General features: G+C 31.9%; 2 protein-coding genes and 1 long non-coding RNA gene across 3 annotated transcripts; 1 reads left to right on the top strand and 2 right to left on the bottom strand.

Annotated features, from left to right (window-relative positions):
• Positions 1-178: 178 nt before the first annotated feature.
• LOC107889693 (cyclin-dependent protein kinase inhibitor SMR3) lies at positions 179-1,426 on the bottom strand. The gene is made up of 2 exons (XM_016814217.2): positions 1,212-1,426; positions 179-1,116 (listed from the first exon to the last, which is right to left on the bottom strand). Exons 1-2 carry the CDS (start codon positions 1,212-1,214, stop codon positions 658-660), a joined length of 462 nt encoding a protein of 153 aa, XP_016669706.1. The 5' UTR covers positions 1,215-1,426; the 3' UTR covers positions 179-657.
• Positions 1,427-8,101: 6,675 nt separating this feature from the next.
• Positions 8,102-16,029, bottom strand: LOC121206213 (uncharacterized). The gene is made up of 2 exons (XR_005901233.1): positions 15,859-16,029; positions 8,102-9,569 (listed from the first exon to the last, which is right to left on the bottom strand). It is a non-coding gene; the product is annotated as an uncharacterized lncRNA (long non-coding RNA).
• Positions 16,030-16,416: 387 nt separating this feature from the next.
• LOC107890355 (actin-like) lies at positions 16,417-18,423 on the top strand. The gene is made up of 4 exons (XM_016814809.2): positions 16,417-16,594; positions 16,687-17,080; positions 17,403-18,016; positions 18,100-18,423. The coding sequence occupies exons 1-4, from the start codon at positions 16,535-16,537 to the stop codon at positions 18,163-18,165; spliced, it is 1,134 nt and encodes a 377-aa protein (XP_016670298.1). The 5' UTR covers positions 16,417-16,534; the 3' UTR covers positions 18,166-18,423.
• Positions 18,424-18,636: the final 213 nt, after the last annotated feature.

Genomic DNA, 18,636 nt, shown 5'->3' with positions numbered 1-18,636 from the left:
AAATAAAGAAAACTTGTGAGAAATATAGGTTTTGATAATATCTAAGTTTTTTTATATAATACTTAGAATTATTTATGGTTTCTGCCTCTACTTTTTATTTTAGATACAAAAGAAGTCATAGTTTAATATAAAGAAGAGATTAGTAATATAGAGTGAATGTGACTTTTAAAGAGTGGTTGCATAAATTTCTGTACTTATTTCCAACGCAAAGGTGAAGGCTCTCTAATTCCATTAATACATGTGGATGATGGAGAAATCTAAATCCAAAAATAAATAAAAGCAGTAATAAAAAAAAGAAAAAAAAAAAGAGAGAACTAAACTAGAAGCTTAAAACCAAAGATAGCAAATGCAGGAACAAATTCTTCTCTAAAAAGAAGCATATGACACCTTGAGTAGAAAACAAGCTGCCAGATAAAGTTTGCAACTCCTCGCTCTCTCTCTATATATATCCATCTCTTTTTCTTAGTATCTCTACTTTCTTACAATTTCATCTTTTTCCATATTTTTTAACTTTACACCAACATTATATCATAAGCTTCAATATCATCATGATCTTCACCGTCAGCAAAAACAATGAACTCCCATAAATACAAATAAAGAATTAAGTTATTAATGTTTGATGGGTGTGTACTTAATACCGCTAACAATGAATAAAAATTATTGCTGCTCTTGTGTTCGAGTTTTTTTCTTGACCTTGTGACTCAAGGACTCGAGCTCTTCCGAAAGATCCAGCAGTAGCGGATTCCTGACTGCGGTTGAACCATTGGTAGGCGATGATGCTTTTCTTTTATTTGGCTTGGGTTTTCTAGGTGCAGGCGGGCATTGTTTCGGCTCAGCTGGGATTTTGGAATCCGTAGATGTTGGAGTTTTAAACCCATCATCATCATCATCATCTATTTCCTTGGAATTCTTTTCTTTCTTCTCTTCCTTCCCCTCACCAGCTGCTTTAACGTTGATTTCTCCTTCTTCTTTTTGTTGTTTACCGGGTGAAAAAGAAGAAGAGGTTGTAGTTTGGCACTTCACCGGTAGGGGTCGTTTCAGAATGTCGAATTCCATTCCTTCTTCACCACCTTTGACTACGGCCGTCTCTGAACTCGAGATACCGACAAGGGAAACCTGCAGGCAGCCGCAATTCTACATACATTAGTGCAAACAGATAAAAAGCGATGAGAATGTATAACATAAAGCAATATGGTAAATCATCAAATCACCATCCTTCCCCCTGGTGGAGTTGTACAATTCCAGACTTTGTTTCTACAGTTAAGAGAGAAAATAGGACGAAACAGTTTTAACCCAGCGAGCGAGCGAGAGAGAGAGAGAGAGAGAGGAAGAGGATAATAAAGGGAGAGTTTTTAGTACTTTTTGTGCATTGGATCCTTCGCCTGGCTTTGAAAGCCTCCACATTCACCACCAACCATTTACTTTTTTCTCTTTCTCTCTCAAGTATATCTTTCACAACCATAATAATAACAGTAATTATAATATACCTTTGATTTGCCCACTTAACCTTTTTTATTTTTCTGATTGCTTTTTTCCCATCAAACTATGCATGTGATTAACAATTGGGGATACAGATTTTAATGTCAATTTGAAATTTTTATAATCCATTACCAATATACTTTTACTCCCCATTTCTTTCATCACTTATCTATTTTTTTAAATATTTTCTATATATATTTTGAATAATTTCATTATACAATACATAAAATTTATCTATAATCCTTACTCACGTCGTTCTGCATTGATAAAAAATGTTCATTTAATTAAATTAAAACTCAATCGATAAAATTCTACCTTAATATATTAAAAACAATTATTTACAGGAATAGATATACTCGTTGACAAATATTATAAATAAACTTCTAATAGCATGTAAAACTTCATGAACATATATTATGAGCCAATTCCGATTTTATCATGCAAGGGACCAACAAACTTTGACTTTATACGAGTATTACCAATTATTTATGTTGCAATCGCAAGCAAGGAACCAAATTCGATTTAATTGGCTATTTGGCTTTATTTTTCAAAATAATAATCAATGAAAATTATAGAGGTTTGATGATCAATAATTGTCTTTTTCCAATGTATGAATCAAACTTTTCTCCACTCGTGTGGTATCGGAAAATGTTGAATAAAAAAAAATCCTAGTACATTTCAGTCAAACCAAATAACTTAATACATGGGATTTTCTTCACCAACTCATAATTTTCTAGGGGATTTCTATATATGCAAAATTTGACTTTAATACTTTAGTTGGGCAAACTTTAACCATAGCCATGTGGATTCTTAATTAGAACTTGTTAGTATTTATCGTGGTTATTTGTTAGTTGGATCACAATGTTATAATTTGGTAGCAAATGGTATATATGCTTTTTCTTCAAATATCAATATTTATAAATTCAATCAATAATTTTTAATGATAATTTGGTTTAATACCTGAATTGGCTCCTCTATTATATTGTTGACTTTTTTTTAAAGTTATTTTTCGATCACTTTATTCCCTCCACTTTCATTACATCCATCATGTTATCCTCTCGCCCATGCAAATACTTGGACAATAGTATTCTCACTATAGTACATGAGCAAAAACAAGCATTAAGTCTATTGTCAAGAGGCCGATGTTTCAACACGTCGGATTTTTTTTACAAAAAATGGTCAAGGGGCTAATATGACTAGGTATAGTGACCGAAAAATAGTAAAAGGACCAAAGTGAAATTTTCACCATAATAGTAGAGCCAATATAGGTATTAAACCTACTCATTTTAATTGCGTAGGCTTATCTCAGTTTTGCTTGATTCAGGCAGCGGGGAAGGGAAGAAGGTTGTCAATTTCCATTTTATCTATTTTTGGTTTTCGTTTTTGCTTAAAGGTCAAATAAATGTGGCCTGTCATCTTATATTCGAGCCATTAAGGCGACCCAAATATTGTTTTAATGAAGTAATTTATTAAACAACTTGTATGTTTTTAACAAATTGGACCACTTCCTTTCAATACCAACACCTTATTTCTTCAAAAATACATAAAATTTGAAGAAAAATAAACTTCTATTAAATAGGCCATAATACAGACCAACAACTTAGAAGTGATTAAGATCTTGATCGAAAAGGAGATGGATACAAAGGATTATGCGTTTTGAAGAACAATGGTGGAATCGTCACGTGCCCAGAGAGAAAAATTTAGTTACGAACCGGTTAGCTAAACTCTATCTAACATGGAAGTCAAGCCTACATATTTTTGATAAGCCCTCCTAATTAAATATTGGGAGTTCTTCAACAAGATATAGCTTGTGATGTTGATCTTTTGATTTGATGTAATTTTGTTTTAATTTTCACCAAAAAAAAAATAGTGCTGTTGATTAACATTTGCTCGGTTGTGTGACTTGTACAATGTCATCCAAACATCTAATGTTAATATTAAATATTGTTATAATCTAAAAAATTGGTATCACGAATTAATCAGATACCAATTCGATTAGGAAAATTAAAGAAAAGACTTTTCGTATTTAAAATACGTTATATTATTTGAGAGTATTATAGCCTTTTTTATTTTAAAAAATAAATAATATGCATATGATGAGATTTAACCAATGTCAATCAATTATACTGAAAAAACTTTAAATTCACCACTTAACCAAAACTTTATTTTAATTTATTTATACATTTTAATTTTATCATGTATACTTTATTAATTCCATCTATTATATTAATAATGTTGTTGGTTAATTGAGATTGTGTCGTAAACTAACTTGACATCAACTCAATATTGATGACAACACTATTATAAATAATTACATTCATTTAGTATTCTTAATCTGATGTATTCATGTATTTAAATCTTTTTTTATTTATAATTTAATTTCTTTTTCTTTTTTTTATTATCGTACATATTCTATATGTTGTTATTATTATTAATTAATTCCAAACCATGTATTTAATTATTTATAATATGATATTTTTAAACACTATATTCCAAATATATAATTTCCATATACACATGATAAAGTTTATAGTTTCTAGTAGGATATAATCTGCGTTAGGAAAGGGGCGGAAGTGGGGTAACTGATACGGAGTCGTAGCGGGATGAGTAAGCAGTAACTTTGGATTCCTTACCCAGAAAATGGAAGGTGTTGAGATTTGGTAAAGCCTCCCTTAACCAACCACTATTACCAGCCCCACTTCTATTATTTTTTATATACATCATATTGTTGTTTCAAAGCTCTAAAACTAACCCAATGTTAGTTAAGTACATTGATATTTATTACTTTCCTCCCTTTTCACTTACGATATTCATGCTTTGACCCAAGGGACCGCCCTTGCTCTTCGGTGCTTTCATCATCACCACCACCTTGTATTTTACACTTGATCAACTCAAGAGATTCCTCCATCACCAATTACACTAATCACACGTGGACATATTTTAGTTCATTACAAGTTAGAAATTTACCACCCCACTCTTCTTTTCCCCAATTGGACTAATCCCACATGATGTTATTTAAATTTTGATTCTCTACCGTACCAGATTCACAACCAGAATTTATCATGTGATTTTATTTACAATCTGATGGAATCCAAAATGGGATTTGAGATAAGGATGGATTTTAGATACATGTTAAAAAAGAAAAAGAAAACTAGTTTGATAATGTGTGATTAAGTGGGGAAGAAAAACTGGTGCAACACGCACTCTTCTGATACAAACTATAATTGCATGCATGTCAATATCAAAAGCACATGGATCATGATTTTGCACCCATTCTTAACTATCATGTATGTCCCATATAATCCCATGCCTCACACTCTCTTCCAAAATTTTCAAACTCCCACTTGCTTTTCTTCATTTCGTTTAGTATAATATTTGGTATTTAAATTTGATGTATTTTTTTTAATTTGATACTTAAAATTTTTTTAGGTTCAATTTAGTACTTAAATTTTGTTAAATATTGTATAAATTACGTAAAACACTAATGTTTTTTTTTGGTTATGATATAAAAATATTATCAATATTAGAGGAAATTCATGTTAAAAAAAATAAGTATTAAATTATACTTAACGAATTAATATTAAATAAAAAATAATTTTAAACCCCAAATTAAAATAAATTCATTTTTTTCAATTAATAAACATAACTAAAACTAAAAGTAATTGAATATACGAAGTACAAAAAAATATCATATCATTTGTCACATGTTGGTCATACATTGATTATTTTTACTACTTCATAAAAAATAACATTGTTAGTATATTGGAGTGATTTGTAAAACATTTGACAAGTACTAAATCGAACAAAGAAAAAATTAAGTGCCAAATTAAGAAAAAAAATTAAATTTAAACATCAAATTAAAAAAAATCAAATTTAAATACCAAATATTATATTAAATAATTTCATTTTCCAATATAACCCCCTTAAAATCTTCGTTTCTAGTTTGGTTTTAGTTTCTTAATTATCAATGGCCGGTTGCCTTCAGTGCATTGGGAATCAAAGGAAAGAAAAGATTCCACTGAACGCACACCAATGTTGGAAGTGTTTGGAATATCTGTGATTGGAATTTCAATCAACTACAACTGGAAAAAGGTCCAATGACCTCCCCTAGAAATTATAATTACCCTTTTAACTCATTTTTCCTTTAACTTTTATTTACTTTTATTTTGTTCATTTATTTTTTCTACGAAAAAGAAAATTAGAAACGACACATTCTTTTTATACATCTTGAAATTGAAATGAAAAAAATAAACTGATTTCTTCATTTTCTAAAAAAATATATTTTATATTAATTATGTTTAATTTTTTTTCATTTAGCCATTTTTTTAAAAAAATATTTAATAAATTATCATTATTTAAAATATTTAAATAAAATTATAAAATAAATATCTTATCATTAAAATATTATTAAATATATATAAGTTAACTATGCATATATTTTTGTCCTTAATGCACTTTTTTATTTTCTACTGCGTTTGAACCTAAACACATATTTCACCATTAATTTTAAGTTATTTAATTTTACCATCACTGCTATTTTCAAGCTCTAATAACTTTAAAGTTAAATTTGTTAGAAAAAATTTTAAATATGTCAGAGGTTTTTATACTCTTTTAAATTTAAAATTTTACTTTTTTTTTGTTTGTTTAAAAAGTCCTAACCCTTTTGTCCAATTTTGCAATTATAAAGAAGGTAAAATAACTTTTTTTCTCTCAATATATATATTTTTTCAATTTGTCCTTACTCTTTAAAAATACATAAAAAAATTTATATTTTCAATAAAACCCTGAAAATTTATAAAAAGTGTGAATATTTAAAATAGTTTTAATAACTCAAAAAATTATAAAAGTATATATAAAAAACATTTCAAAACTCAAGAGAACATCATGTTTACTTTTTGAATGGTGATAGTGCTATAAAATCTCTAATTAGATACTAAACATTTCAAAATCTTGATTTTTTTTAATTAGAGATTTTTCGAGTTAAGTTTCATAAAATCTCTTAAAGATTTGTTGTTGACTCTGTGGAAGTAGGGCCAATTTCACTAAAACACATCTTAATAGAGCACTCCAAGGGCTCTTTTGGTAACATTCCATAACCTTACATTACAGGACACTTTTGTAAAGAGAGTCTACGCCAAACTCCTTTATATAAATTTCATCCATCTTCAAAATACTAAATACCTTATTGAAACTCGATTCAACTCTCCAAACTTTCATAACCATCGTTAAATACTCTTTTAACAATCATATAAACCACCTCTAAACCTTGTTTCAACAAAGTATGAAAACATAATTTTTGTATATAACAATCAAAACAATATGCCATATGATTCTATTGGTTACACTTTTCAGACATGGTATAAGAGATCTAAACAATGCTACAAACCGTTAATTCACATTTGTAATACATGGATGGGTAACATTATAATTACCGGGCTGAAAAAGAGTAGTTATTGTTCCCCACACAAATTTGTAGGCATGTAAACGACAAAGAAAAGGTGAACATGTCCTTGGAAAGGCGACTCCATTGAGATGTAAACATCAAGTTCTTTTACGAAAATAGTGTGAAATCTGTCACCTTCTTCAAGACATACACAGCAAGGACAAATACAATACATATACATATAATTTTGTGAAGAAATTAACATGTAATCTTAAAAAAAAGGGGGGGTCTCTAATTTCTTTAACTACAACCCTTAAAAGATCCGCCCCTAATTATCATTTGATCTAACTGTTCCATTATATAAAATAGAGAAATTAAGTATGTATTTGTGATGAGGATCTACTGTCTGCTGCAGCAACATAGATTCCCTAACTTTTGGTTTTGGAAGATGCCTTGACCCAATTTGTCAGGTGGTTTATTTTTGTTGTTTCGTACCTCTTTGTTTGAGTACTCAAAGTGACGACGTCCACTATGTCGTGTCTCTTTGTTATGGGGTTACTAAGGCATTAGCATGTCAGGATTTCAACATGTAAGGCGCCCTTTTATCATTATCATCATCATCATCATCTTTGTACTAGTTCAGAATCTTGATAGATTTTTAAAGGATGTAGTTAGAGATGCTAAAATTCAAGCTGGAGTATGTATTTTGCATCCATTTGTTTTGAAGTAGATCTCACGTGGCCCATTAAATACTTACGTGGCTTCCAGGTCAGCACCAATTAATTTAAAACTTGTTTTTTTCTTTTTCCCTTTTTTTTTCTATTCTCCTCCTCGTCTCTCCATCGTTCTTTTCTCATTCCTTTCTTTTTCTCTCTTCTTTCTTTAACCAGACCTTCAAAGCCATGGATCTTCAACAGAGCCAAATTTTGATTTGTTTTAACTAGTAGAAGGAACATGCAATATATGGTGAATCCACCAACAAAGTTTTGTAACTTACGATGAAAGACCAAATAACTTTTTTGCTGCAAAAACAAAAAAAAAAAAAACATAGACCAACATTGGTCTCTTTACACATTATGGAATCGTTGAAAAAGAATGTTAAGAAAAGTGCCGAGATGTTTCTGAGAAGTTTTTGCAATAATATGCACTAAAAAGCACTAAAAAGTTGTTTAACTACAGTTAAGAGTAGTCAATAGCAAATATGAGCCGATTATTGATGAGAGATTCAAGGAGTTTAAGTAGAATTAAAAAATTAAATATGAGTTATATTCATGTTTTAACAACAGAGCTCACCATCCTCACACTACCCAGAACCTAAACCCCGAAACCCATAGCATTAACTGTCCAAACCCTCCACCCATCACCATCACCCATGACATCAACACTAGCGACCAGCAGCAGAGCTTCACTCTACAAGCAAAGACGAAAATCAAAAAGAAAAAAAAAAGGAAAAACATAAAAAAGGGAAGGAAGGGAGGAGCACAACGCATTTCGGGTTTGATAAGTTCAGGGGGTTTGGGTTCTTTATTCGTCAATCCTAACAGTCAAATGTTGGCTGTTGGTGAGAGGAAGCACATATTACAAATCAGAGATCGGAGCCAAAAAAGTTCGAAGCTTTTGTGTCTATTTAGGGATTTTTCAAGACGATTTCAAATGCTCCAAACTGAGAGAGGGGTAGAGAGGAAAGAATCTTCATTTTGGTGGCCTTTGATTGAAGCTTCGGTGGTGGGTTCAACGGCGGCGGCTAGGGCTGTGAAGGGAGGAGAAGAGGGAAAAAAAGCAAAAAAAAAAGAAAGAGGGAGAGACGAGAGAGGAGTAATAATAATAATAATAATAATAAAATATTGAGTTTAAAAATTGGGTAAATTACACCATCAATCACTCAACTTTAGGTTAGCTGACAAAACAGTCACCTAAGTTTTATTTCAGTCACTCAACTTTCAAAAAGTTACAAAACAATCTTTTTTGCCGTTTTCCGTCACAGACGTCACAACAAAGTGACATAGCAGGTGACGGCGTCTAACATAGTCCAGCTGGCCGGTTACTCTCACTTTAACAACCCTACCAGCACCATTTTAGGGTTAGAGAAAAAAAAAGAAGAAGATGAGGAGGAGGAGAAAAAGAAGAATAAGGTTTAATGGTTAATATGTCATGCACCTAGAACAAAAATTTCCCTCTTTTCAAGCTCAAGTTCTTTGTTTCTCCTCCTCTTTTTAATAACTTTTAATTCAATGTTTTTAATATCTTCAAGCCTGTTCTTAACCAAAGCATCTCCAATAGAGGTTTCAATGGCTGTAAATCTGGATAATTGCTCTTCAAACAAAATTATCTGCCCCTTTATCTGGCTACCGTTGCTATTTTTCCTCTGTAATTCCTCTATCAACTGCTTTGCCATGTCTAGCTACTTTATTTCCATGTTACCCTGCCTTATAATTTCTTGAAGGTCATTTATCTCAGCCTTAAGTGCAGAAATTGTGAAATTGAGCTTACCAATTTCTACAGTTTTGCCAGTTAAATCCTTCTGCAAATAAGCAATGCCTGACAACTTCTCTTTTAGACTATGCAACTCAAGCAGATTCCTTTCAAAGGTCAATCTCCTGCTCTCCAACTCCTTAATGGAACTTTATGAATGCTCTATTTCTGTATTTGGGTTCAAATTCTTTGTGTTAACCACTTTAGTCCCCTCTTCATTTTGCATGTCCTTTTCCTGCAAGAACTTTGTTTTTTCATTAGACTTATGTGTAAAAGTGAAAAATATTGAAAGGGATAAGATGAAGTACTGAAAATTAAAGAAATGGTGGAGGGAAATGGTAGAGGAAGAAAAGTGGTGATTAATGTTGCCGGTGAAGGGCCAAAAGGGTCTTCTCCAAAAGAAGCAGAGGCATTGAACCCTAAGCAAAATTCTCAAGGTGCACCCAACAAAGCTTCGACTGAATCTGGTGTTGTTACTGCAAGTAAGCCACCCAAAGCCCCAATTGCATAACCATGAAGGTTTTTCAGAAGATACTATCCTTTGGTGTTAATAATTATTTCAACCAACTTAGTAGCAGCAGCAGAAGAAGAAGAAGAATGGAGCAGCTTTACCAACGTGGCAAGTTAACTTGCCACATCAGCTGGTTAACTTGCCACGTTAGCAATCCCGTTAACACCCTAACGGTAACTGTTAATCAGTGACTATTTTGTTACTTTTTTATAACGTCAGTGACTATTTTGAAACTTTTCGAAAGTTGAGTGACTGAAATGAAACCTAGGTGCTGTTTTGTCAGTTACCCCAAAGTTGGGTGACTGTTGGTATAATTTGCCCTTAAAATTTTAAAAAATTAAACAAGTTTTAAATTATGTGGTGCTGACATAAAAGCCACGTTAGTATTAATTGGGACACATCAAATTTTCTTAACATCATTAATCAAATTTTCATAACACTATTAATGTGACAGCCCTAATTTGACCCCAGTCGGAATGTGGTTTCGGGACCACAAAAACCGAGTCAAATATTTATTTAAAATTTATTTGCATAACTTCTATGTGTGATAGTGCATGTGTGAAAAATTTGATGTTTTAATTTAGTCTTATGAATGGGAATTTTACTTGAAAGGACTTAGTTGAGAAACCTTGAAAATGGGATAGGCAAATGTGTAGTAGCCAAACATTTTATGTTTTAGTATTATGGGGGACTTGCATGTCAAATAGACCAATTTTGAATGTAAATGGCCGGCCAACATGCATGTAATCATGGGTTCTATTGTTTTTATTTTAATTGGTGGGAATTTTATATATATAATTAATATATAAATAAGTATTTTATTATAAAATGATTTTTATATTGTGAAATAATGAATTTATAATAGTAAATGGTGATAAAAACAAAGTTACATGATCCTTTCTTTCAATTTGCCGAAACCATAAAGAAAAGAAAAGAAAAAGGGAGCTAAGACATTCGGCTGGAGAATGTATAGATTAAGGTATGATATCATGTGATTCTTTTGGATTTTTTGTGAAGTTGAGTTTGTTTTGATGCTTATAACGTGACCCATGGGTTAATTTTTTTTAGTTTGTGATACATGAAGCATTCGGTTATGTTCCTATATGTTAAATTGATGATGTTTTGTAATATGTGATTAGAAATAGTTATAGATGAGTATGAACTAAATAAAAATTTCTATAAACGGTTAAAATGGACAAAAATCTTAATCGACTATTGTTGAGCAAGGTGAAGTTATGTTTAATTTTTATTTTAACTTAATTGTTAGTAAGTGTTTTATGGGTGCCGAATGTGGTCATTAAAGATGTCTTAATGAATAATATGGGTGGCTTGGGTTAATAACATTCGGTCAAAGATTATGTGTGCTAGTAAGTTTGGTATAATGTATAGGCTGGTTTTGTAGTCAGTTATTTCGGGAATGAATGTATATACAAGCCATGCGAAAATGGCTAAATTCTTAAGTTGGTTTAGTTGTGTTTTGGTTGTGGTTATTTCTCTACTTGAATTCGGTTATGTATGATCATGCTATGAGCTCATTAGGGTTAATATCTTATAAGTGAATGAAGTTTTAGTTAATCTTATGTGTTATGTGCGTTAAAAATAATTGATGATTTGGGTGGTATCTATGGTTGATTCGGCTATGGTCTTTGCATGAGTAAAAATATACATATGGAAATGGTTGTATTTTTAGTTGATATTTGTGTTCAAAATGGTTCAATTTGTTTTAGCCACATGTGCATAAATTGTAATAAATCTGCTTAGGACAGCAGCTGTAATGTGATTTTGGAAAATCACCATAAATTGTGAGAGTGGAGTTAGAAGATGAATAAACTATTTACTTAAAGCTTAATGAGTCTAGTTTCAAATGAAATCAACGAGAACATATTTTGACTTCTGTACAATTAGAAATTTGATTCGTAATAAAGGGTGGTCAGAGTAGTCAAACAGTGAAACAGGGGGAAACTTTAAGAAAATTCTGGTATTGATTGGCCAAACTAAAAATTCTTAAAATTTTATGGATAAAAGATATATGAGTCTATTTTCAGGGAAATTTTATGGTAATTGATTTGGAGTTTTGTAGCTCCAGTTATAAATGATTTAGTGACTGTTGCTCAGGAAGACAACTTGCAGTGAAATTATGATTATGTGGTAAACATTGACAAAAATTTGTTAATGAGTTGCTTATTGATTTCTTATAAGCTTACTATGATCAGTAAGTGTGAAAGTCGAATATATATATATTATATTTATAAAGTGATGCTTGAATAGTCGAATAATGACTAGTTTAAAATCTTTGAATTTAAGCTCAAGAGCATAGAGGGACAAATTCGGATAAGGGAAAAGAGAAAGTAATCGAATAGCCGTTGTAATCGTTCGGCAACATTCGAGGTAAGTTCTTAAGTGTTTAAGCTTGATTCCCTTTTATATGCCTAAGAGTTAAATTAATATGGCAAGGAGAATGTAAATTTTATTTGGTTAATGTGCCGAATATGTAATGATTTAAGGCTATAAGCCGATTATGACTATTATGCTTAAGTTGCATTGGATTTGGAAATTTGATGCACTAAATGAGTGTTACAATGAATAAACTATGCCATATATGTACTGGTAGAGATATCACGATTTGTGATTATTAAATATCTAAAGGAAACCATGATGTGTATAAAATTATTATTATTAGTCTTTTGTGGTAGCCAAATATGGCTTGGCACTAAAGTAATTAAATGTGAACTTCGATGAGGTAAACTATTAAAAGTGTGGTGCTTTAAGACTATGGGCTAATACGATATGTGGATTCGTTCCGTAAAGTAAATTATTCAGGTACGAATAACCTAATTAAGTATCTATGAATTAAATGAATTTGATGATTGATGTGAATCGAACATATAAGAAATGGTTTCATGTTTATGTTCAACTATGAGACCTTATGTTAAATCGACAATCGATTTCGTTCAATACATTAAGTTGGTCAGGTATGCGATATGTACTTATGCATGTTAAATCGATTGGAATTGAATCATGAATGTGAATTGAGAAGCATAAGTAAAAATGCCTATGTCATATATGTGAGTAAGGGTAAAACCAACGTAAATTATCGATAAAGATGGGCTATGTGCGGAACCAACTTATAATTGCTAATTTGAAAGGTTGTGTATGAATCGGTGAGCAATAGGTATATCTTAGGTGAATTGTGACCTTTTGGTTCTACTTGAATTAAGTTGTGCGATAAATAATTTATGTATATGACTTATAGTCGAATGGTCACTATAGGTTAAGTTTGAATGGTGAAATGGATATGTGATATTTATGTATGACTTTTGAACTGAAATGTAAATGATGGTGTTTATATGGAGCTTATATCCGAATGTAGCAAATGACTACTAATGTGATATGTTGAATGAGATGTGTTAATATATGATTAAATATGCATGATATTTGATGTGTATCCAGGCTTAAAGACCCGCAGACTATATGCTAGAATTATATCCGGGTTAAATCCCGCAGGCTTCGTGCTGGTATTATATCCGGGTTAAATCCCGCAGGCCTAGTGCTGGTATTATATCTAAGTTTAAAGTCTCGTAGGCTTCGTGCTGGTGTTATGTTTGTGTTTTATACCTCGCAGGCCAAGTGTTAGTGAATTTGATAAAGTATATGACTATGAGATTCTATGCTAAGATGATAAATTGAACTCATATTACACATTAAGTGATTCAGGTATGTGATATATATTATATGTGAGATTGATCTGACGGGAATTAAGAATGTGTAATGAGAAGCATATGAAAAGATGTTGTAAATTCATACGTATATTTGTATATGTGTGCATTCAGTTATTATGCAAAGTTACAAGATAGTTTTCGATATGCTATTTATCTATGAATGTTGAAAGTAAGTGTGGGTAAGAAATGATACACTAGTGAAATTTGAAAGAATTAAAGTTAATCCGGAAGCTTGTAAATACTATGTTTATATGAGTTTGAGTATAAACGGAGTAAAATGATATGTGTTTATGCATAATCAGCCAAATAGTATTGTACTCAGAAAGTGTTATGTGCTTTCGAACATTTGGTTTGTTTTTAAGTTCAACTGTTTAAATTGCTTAAGACTTACTAAGCTTATGAAAGCTTACTTTGAATGTTATGTTTCTCTGTTTATTTTTGTATATCGTAACTCTTACTATTAGCTCGGGGATCGTCAGCACTTCGTCACACTATCTACTATTGTAGTAATCATGTGATTTGGACTTAGCTTATGGCATGTATAGGATAGACTATAAATAGAATGATATTTTAACTATTGTATATAAGCCATGCGAATATGGCATCTTATGAAAGTTTACTTTTATAAGTTTTAAATTCGATCCTTGTTTATGTCTATTAGTTATATAAATAAATGATCTTTTATTTAAGAAAAGGTTCAAAATTTTACTGTTATGATCCGATTCCTAATTTCTGGTAACGTCTCGTCCTATTCCGACGACGGTTACAGGATAGGGGTGTTACAATTAATGTTAGGTGTGATGACACGGTGATCAAAATATTACAACTTGATAATATTAGTGATCAAAATATAATAAATTAAAATTTAATAATCAAAATGTAATCTAAACCATAAATAAATGACTATTTTATAATTTTCTCTAAATTATTTGCATTCTCTCAACATTCATTAAAACATTTTTCCCTTGAATAAATATAAGGTTTAATATAATAGTTGATCCTTAAACTATATCATTTGTTTGAATTAGATATTTAAACTACTTTTTTATCGAATTAGATATCTAAACTTTATTTTCCTGACTAATATTCTACTATTACATCCATTAAAAACAACTTTCCAACCAATTAGGAATCACCGTGTCATTAAAATCTATTTTCCTCCCACGCTCACATCACAAACTCGTCATTTACTGATATGCAAGCGATAGTGTTGACCCATTTGGCTCTGAGTTCCCTCGACTTTTCTGCGAAGTCGAGAAGGTGCTTTTGGGAACATGTAGGAGGCGAGCGCTCGAGACGATCGACAAAGAGGACGATTTTTTTTCCAACAGTAAAGGAGGAGATAGTGGTAGTTTGGAGTTATCCGTCAGAGTCAAAGTAAGAGAGGGTTACGTCAGGAAGCTTGACTCTGGTAGAAATGCGGATGAGATGAAAGTTGTTTTGGAGAATGGAAATGGGCTTGAGAATGTGGGTTTGGAGGTGGAGGGAAAGTAGAGAAATGGAAAGGTTGGAAAAAAGGAATTTAGGAGAAGTTAGGTGGTGCTACTGGAAAAAAGATAAGGCGGCAAGTGAATGAAAACTTGATATTGTTAAAGATGCTGCCATTGCTAACGCAAATGTCGCAAGACAGGAGGAACTGTGATATTTTTTTAACATTTTTTTCGTTTTTTCAAGCAAAATTAAGAGAAAATAAGTTCTAATGGTGTGTCTATTCCTAATTGATTGTAAAGTTTTTTTTTAACGGATATAACCGTACCGGTAAGCATTAGTTACAGAAATAATAATTAAGTACTTAATGTACTTAATCCAAATAAAAGGAGTAGACCAACTGTTTGAATTAAGCTTAAATTAAATAAGATCAAGATATCAAAAGGTTGATTAAAAAACTCAACAAAAAACCTTTTTTTTTTGTAAGAAGGAAAATAGGCCAACTCTAAAAATCAAATCAACAATTAAACGAATATTCTCTTCTAATAAAATTTTAATCTCGGATGATAAATTTTCGAGGACCACTAAACGGTCGATATCATCACTAATTATCTTGGCTAAGCGATCTGTCACTTTGTTATTAGTTCTTCGAATGTTCTTGAATTTTACTTGCTAATATCTAAAACACAAGTCGTTGATCATCTGAATTTCAACGACATTGTTAATTACTACAAGTCCAGTTTGAAAAATCTCAATAAACAAAGTATTATCACTCTCTAATTCAACTTGTCTAAAATCTTTATCCCTGACTAGTTTCAACCCTTCAAAAACTATTTTTGCTTCAATTTGAAAAATATATATTATACCTATTGCCATCTTGAAACCAAACAAGCAGCCATCACTTGGTCCCCTCGCCACACCGCTGATTGCTGCTCCAAAACCGCTCCAAACGATCCATCAAAGGCCATATCGTCATAGATTTGCACATCGATCTTTCATTTGCAAATATCTATCATTGTGATAAACATACCATGAATAGAAACACATTTATCACAATAATTAAATCTTTTGTATTTATATTTTTAAGGAGATAAAGATATTTTTTATAAGTAATTTGAATATATCGTAACAAACTTAAACAAACACCATCTGATTTGGTCTATGGCAAATTGTAGGAGACACAACTCAATCATTAGTTATTACACGTCAGAATGGCCCATCAATAAATAATAAATAAAATTAAAGGCAAAATCGTCCACTTACAATCCAAAAATGACAGGTGGGTCTTTTATAACCGTCAGATCATTTTGACCCCAATCACCAAGACCTTAGATCTAATATTCAAACATATGGTTTGAAATTTGCGTGATAGCGAATTTATTGTACATTTAAGTCGCAATTTCATTTGTATAGGGCGGAGTTCCGTTTTGATTCTCGAAACTTTTTAATAATTATTTTCATTTTCTCAAAAAACAAACATTTATCCTTTTTGTTTATTCTGTCCATTGTTTTTGAGAAAAACTATATCGCAGGTTGCAAAAGATGGCTGATGGTGAGGACATTCAACCCCTTGTCTGTGATAATGGAACAGGGATGGTCAAGGTACTTGACCTGATTGGTTATTATTTTAAGTGCTAAAGCAATAATATGTTTAGCGCTTGAACTTAATGTAGTTTTGAAATTTTGTTTCTTAGGCTGGATTTGCTGGGGATGATGCTCCGAGGGCAGTGTTTCCTAGCATTGTTGGTCGACCACGTCATACTGGTGTGATGGTTGGAATGGGACAAAAAGATGCATATGTAGGGGACGAGGCTCAATCTAAGCGTGGCATTTTAACTTTAAAGTACCCAATTGAGCATGGCATTGTCAACAATTGGGATGACATGGAGAAAATTTGGCATCATACTTTTTACAATGAACTTCGTGTCGCTCCAGAGGAGCATCCGATTCTCCTCACTGAAGCTCCTCTCAACCCAAAGGCCAACCGTGAGAAGATGACTCAAATCATGTTTGAAACCTTCAATGCTCCTGCTATGTATGTTGCCATTCAGGCTGTTCTTTCCCTTTATGCTAGTGGTCGTACAACTGGTAAGCCATTCGATTTGTTTGGTAGCAATTTCAATGTTGAAACTTTCTCTCCCCATTTCATTCTTCGTTTCTTGTTTTAATTGCATAATCTATCTTGTTGATCATTTAGACAACAAATATTAACAATTGGGAGACGAAGTTTCAAGAATATATTTGATGTTCTAAGATATCACCTCATCAAAAAATTATATTTGTAATGAGGTGGCATCTGATGTACTGAAAATTAATGTCTATATTTCTACACAATCATTTCATCAAATATAATCATGTTTCGTATTGACAAAAGGGATTTCCGTACATTCTATCTTTTTGTTTATTGTAGGTATTGTGCTTGATTCTGGAGATGGTGTCAGCCACACAGTCCCTATTTACGAGGGATATGCACTTCCCCATGCAATCTTACGTCTTGATCTTGCTGGTCGTGACCTCACCGATGCCTTAATGAAGATTTTAACTGAACGTGGTTATTCATTCACCACATCAGCGGAGCGGGAAATTGTAAGAGACATAAAAGAAAAGTTGGCATACATTGCCCTCGATTTTGAGCAAGAGCTAGAAACCTCCAAGACCAGCTCTTCAGTTGAGAAGAGCTATGAACTGCCTGATGGGCAAGTGATCACCATCGGGGCCGAGCGATTCCGATGCCCAGAAGTCCTTTTCCAACCATCTATGATTGGGATGGAAGCTGCTGGTATCCATGAGACAACTTACAACTCTATAATGAAGTGTGATGTTGATATTAGAAAGGATTTATATGGCAACATTGTGCTTAGTGGTGGTACCACCATGTTCGCCGGTATAGCTGATAGAATGAGCAAAGAGATCACAGCCTTAGCTCCTAGTAGCATGAAGATTAAGGTGGTTGCTCCACCTGAGAGGAAGTATAGTGTATGGATTGGGGGTTCCATATTGGCATCCCTCAGCACTTTCCAACAAGTATGTTTTTCATGCATTTATCTTCGATTACGTTTTTACGAACATTTTCTAATAGAGAACCCTACTTCTTTCCATGACTGCAGATGTGGATTGCCAAAGCTGAATACGACGAGTCTGGCCCTTCAATTGTGCATCGAAAATGTTTTTAAGTAAAAACACAAAAAAACAAAAACAAACAAACAAACAAACAATAGGATTAAGTATTGGTTTTTTACAATAACCTTAAAAGGATGGATGATTCTCATTTTCCTTTTTAGCAGTGGGGGACAATTTCCCTACAAACTTGATTTTTGTGCATGTTGATTCATATTATATGTTTCTTTTTTATTCTAAATTTGTTTATTAACTACCATTCGTTTTACGAATGAACAATCAAATTATATGCAATATAATATTATTTGTGTAAATTGTAAGGGTATATCCATCTCTTTTGGCTCTATATTGTGCTATGCATATTTTTACATTCAATGCTGTTGGTATCATTATAATTTGTTTTTTAAACTTCAAACCATTCTAATTATATTTTTTAAATTATTGATGTTATATCAATTAGGTCCTTTCGTAATTAAAATCGTTAATTTAATCATTAAATTATACATCAAATCTTATTTAACTAAATT

Source organism: Gossypium hirsutum, chromosome A09 (genome assembly GCF_007990345.1).
Source record: "Gossypium hirsutum isolate 1008001.06 chromosome A09, Gossypium_hirsutum_v2.1, whole genome shotgun sequence".
Taxonomy (NCBI): Eukaryota; Viridiplantae; Streptophyta; class Magnoliopsida; order Malvales; family Malvaceae; genus Gossypium; species Gossypium hirsutum.
Note: the sequence above shows the minus strand (reverse complement) of the source record. Positions and strands in the feature narration are given on the sequence as shown.

What these genes read in the sequence shown, in the direction of transcription:
- LOC107890355 (XM_016814809.2), top strand. Translation starts at nt 16,535, where the DNA reads ATGGCTGATGGTGAGGACATTCAACCCCTTGTCTGTGATAATGGAACA. An exon ending in ATGGAACAGGGATGGTCAAG is followed by an intron (nt 16,595 to 16,686) that starts GTACTTGACCTG and finishes TTTGTTTCTTAG; the next exon opens with GCTGGATTTGCTGGGGATGA. An exon ending in TGCTAGTGGTCGTACAACTG is followed by an intron (nt 17,081 to 17,402) that starts GTAAGCCATTCG and finishes TGTTTATTGTAG; the next exon opens with GTATTGTGCTTGATTCTGGA.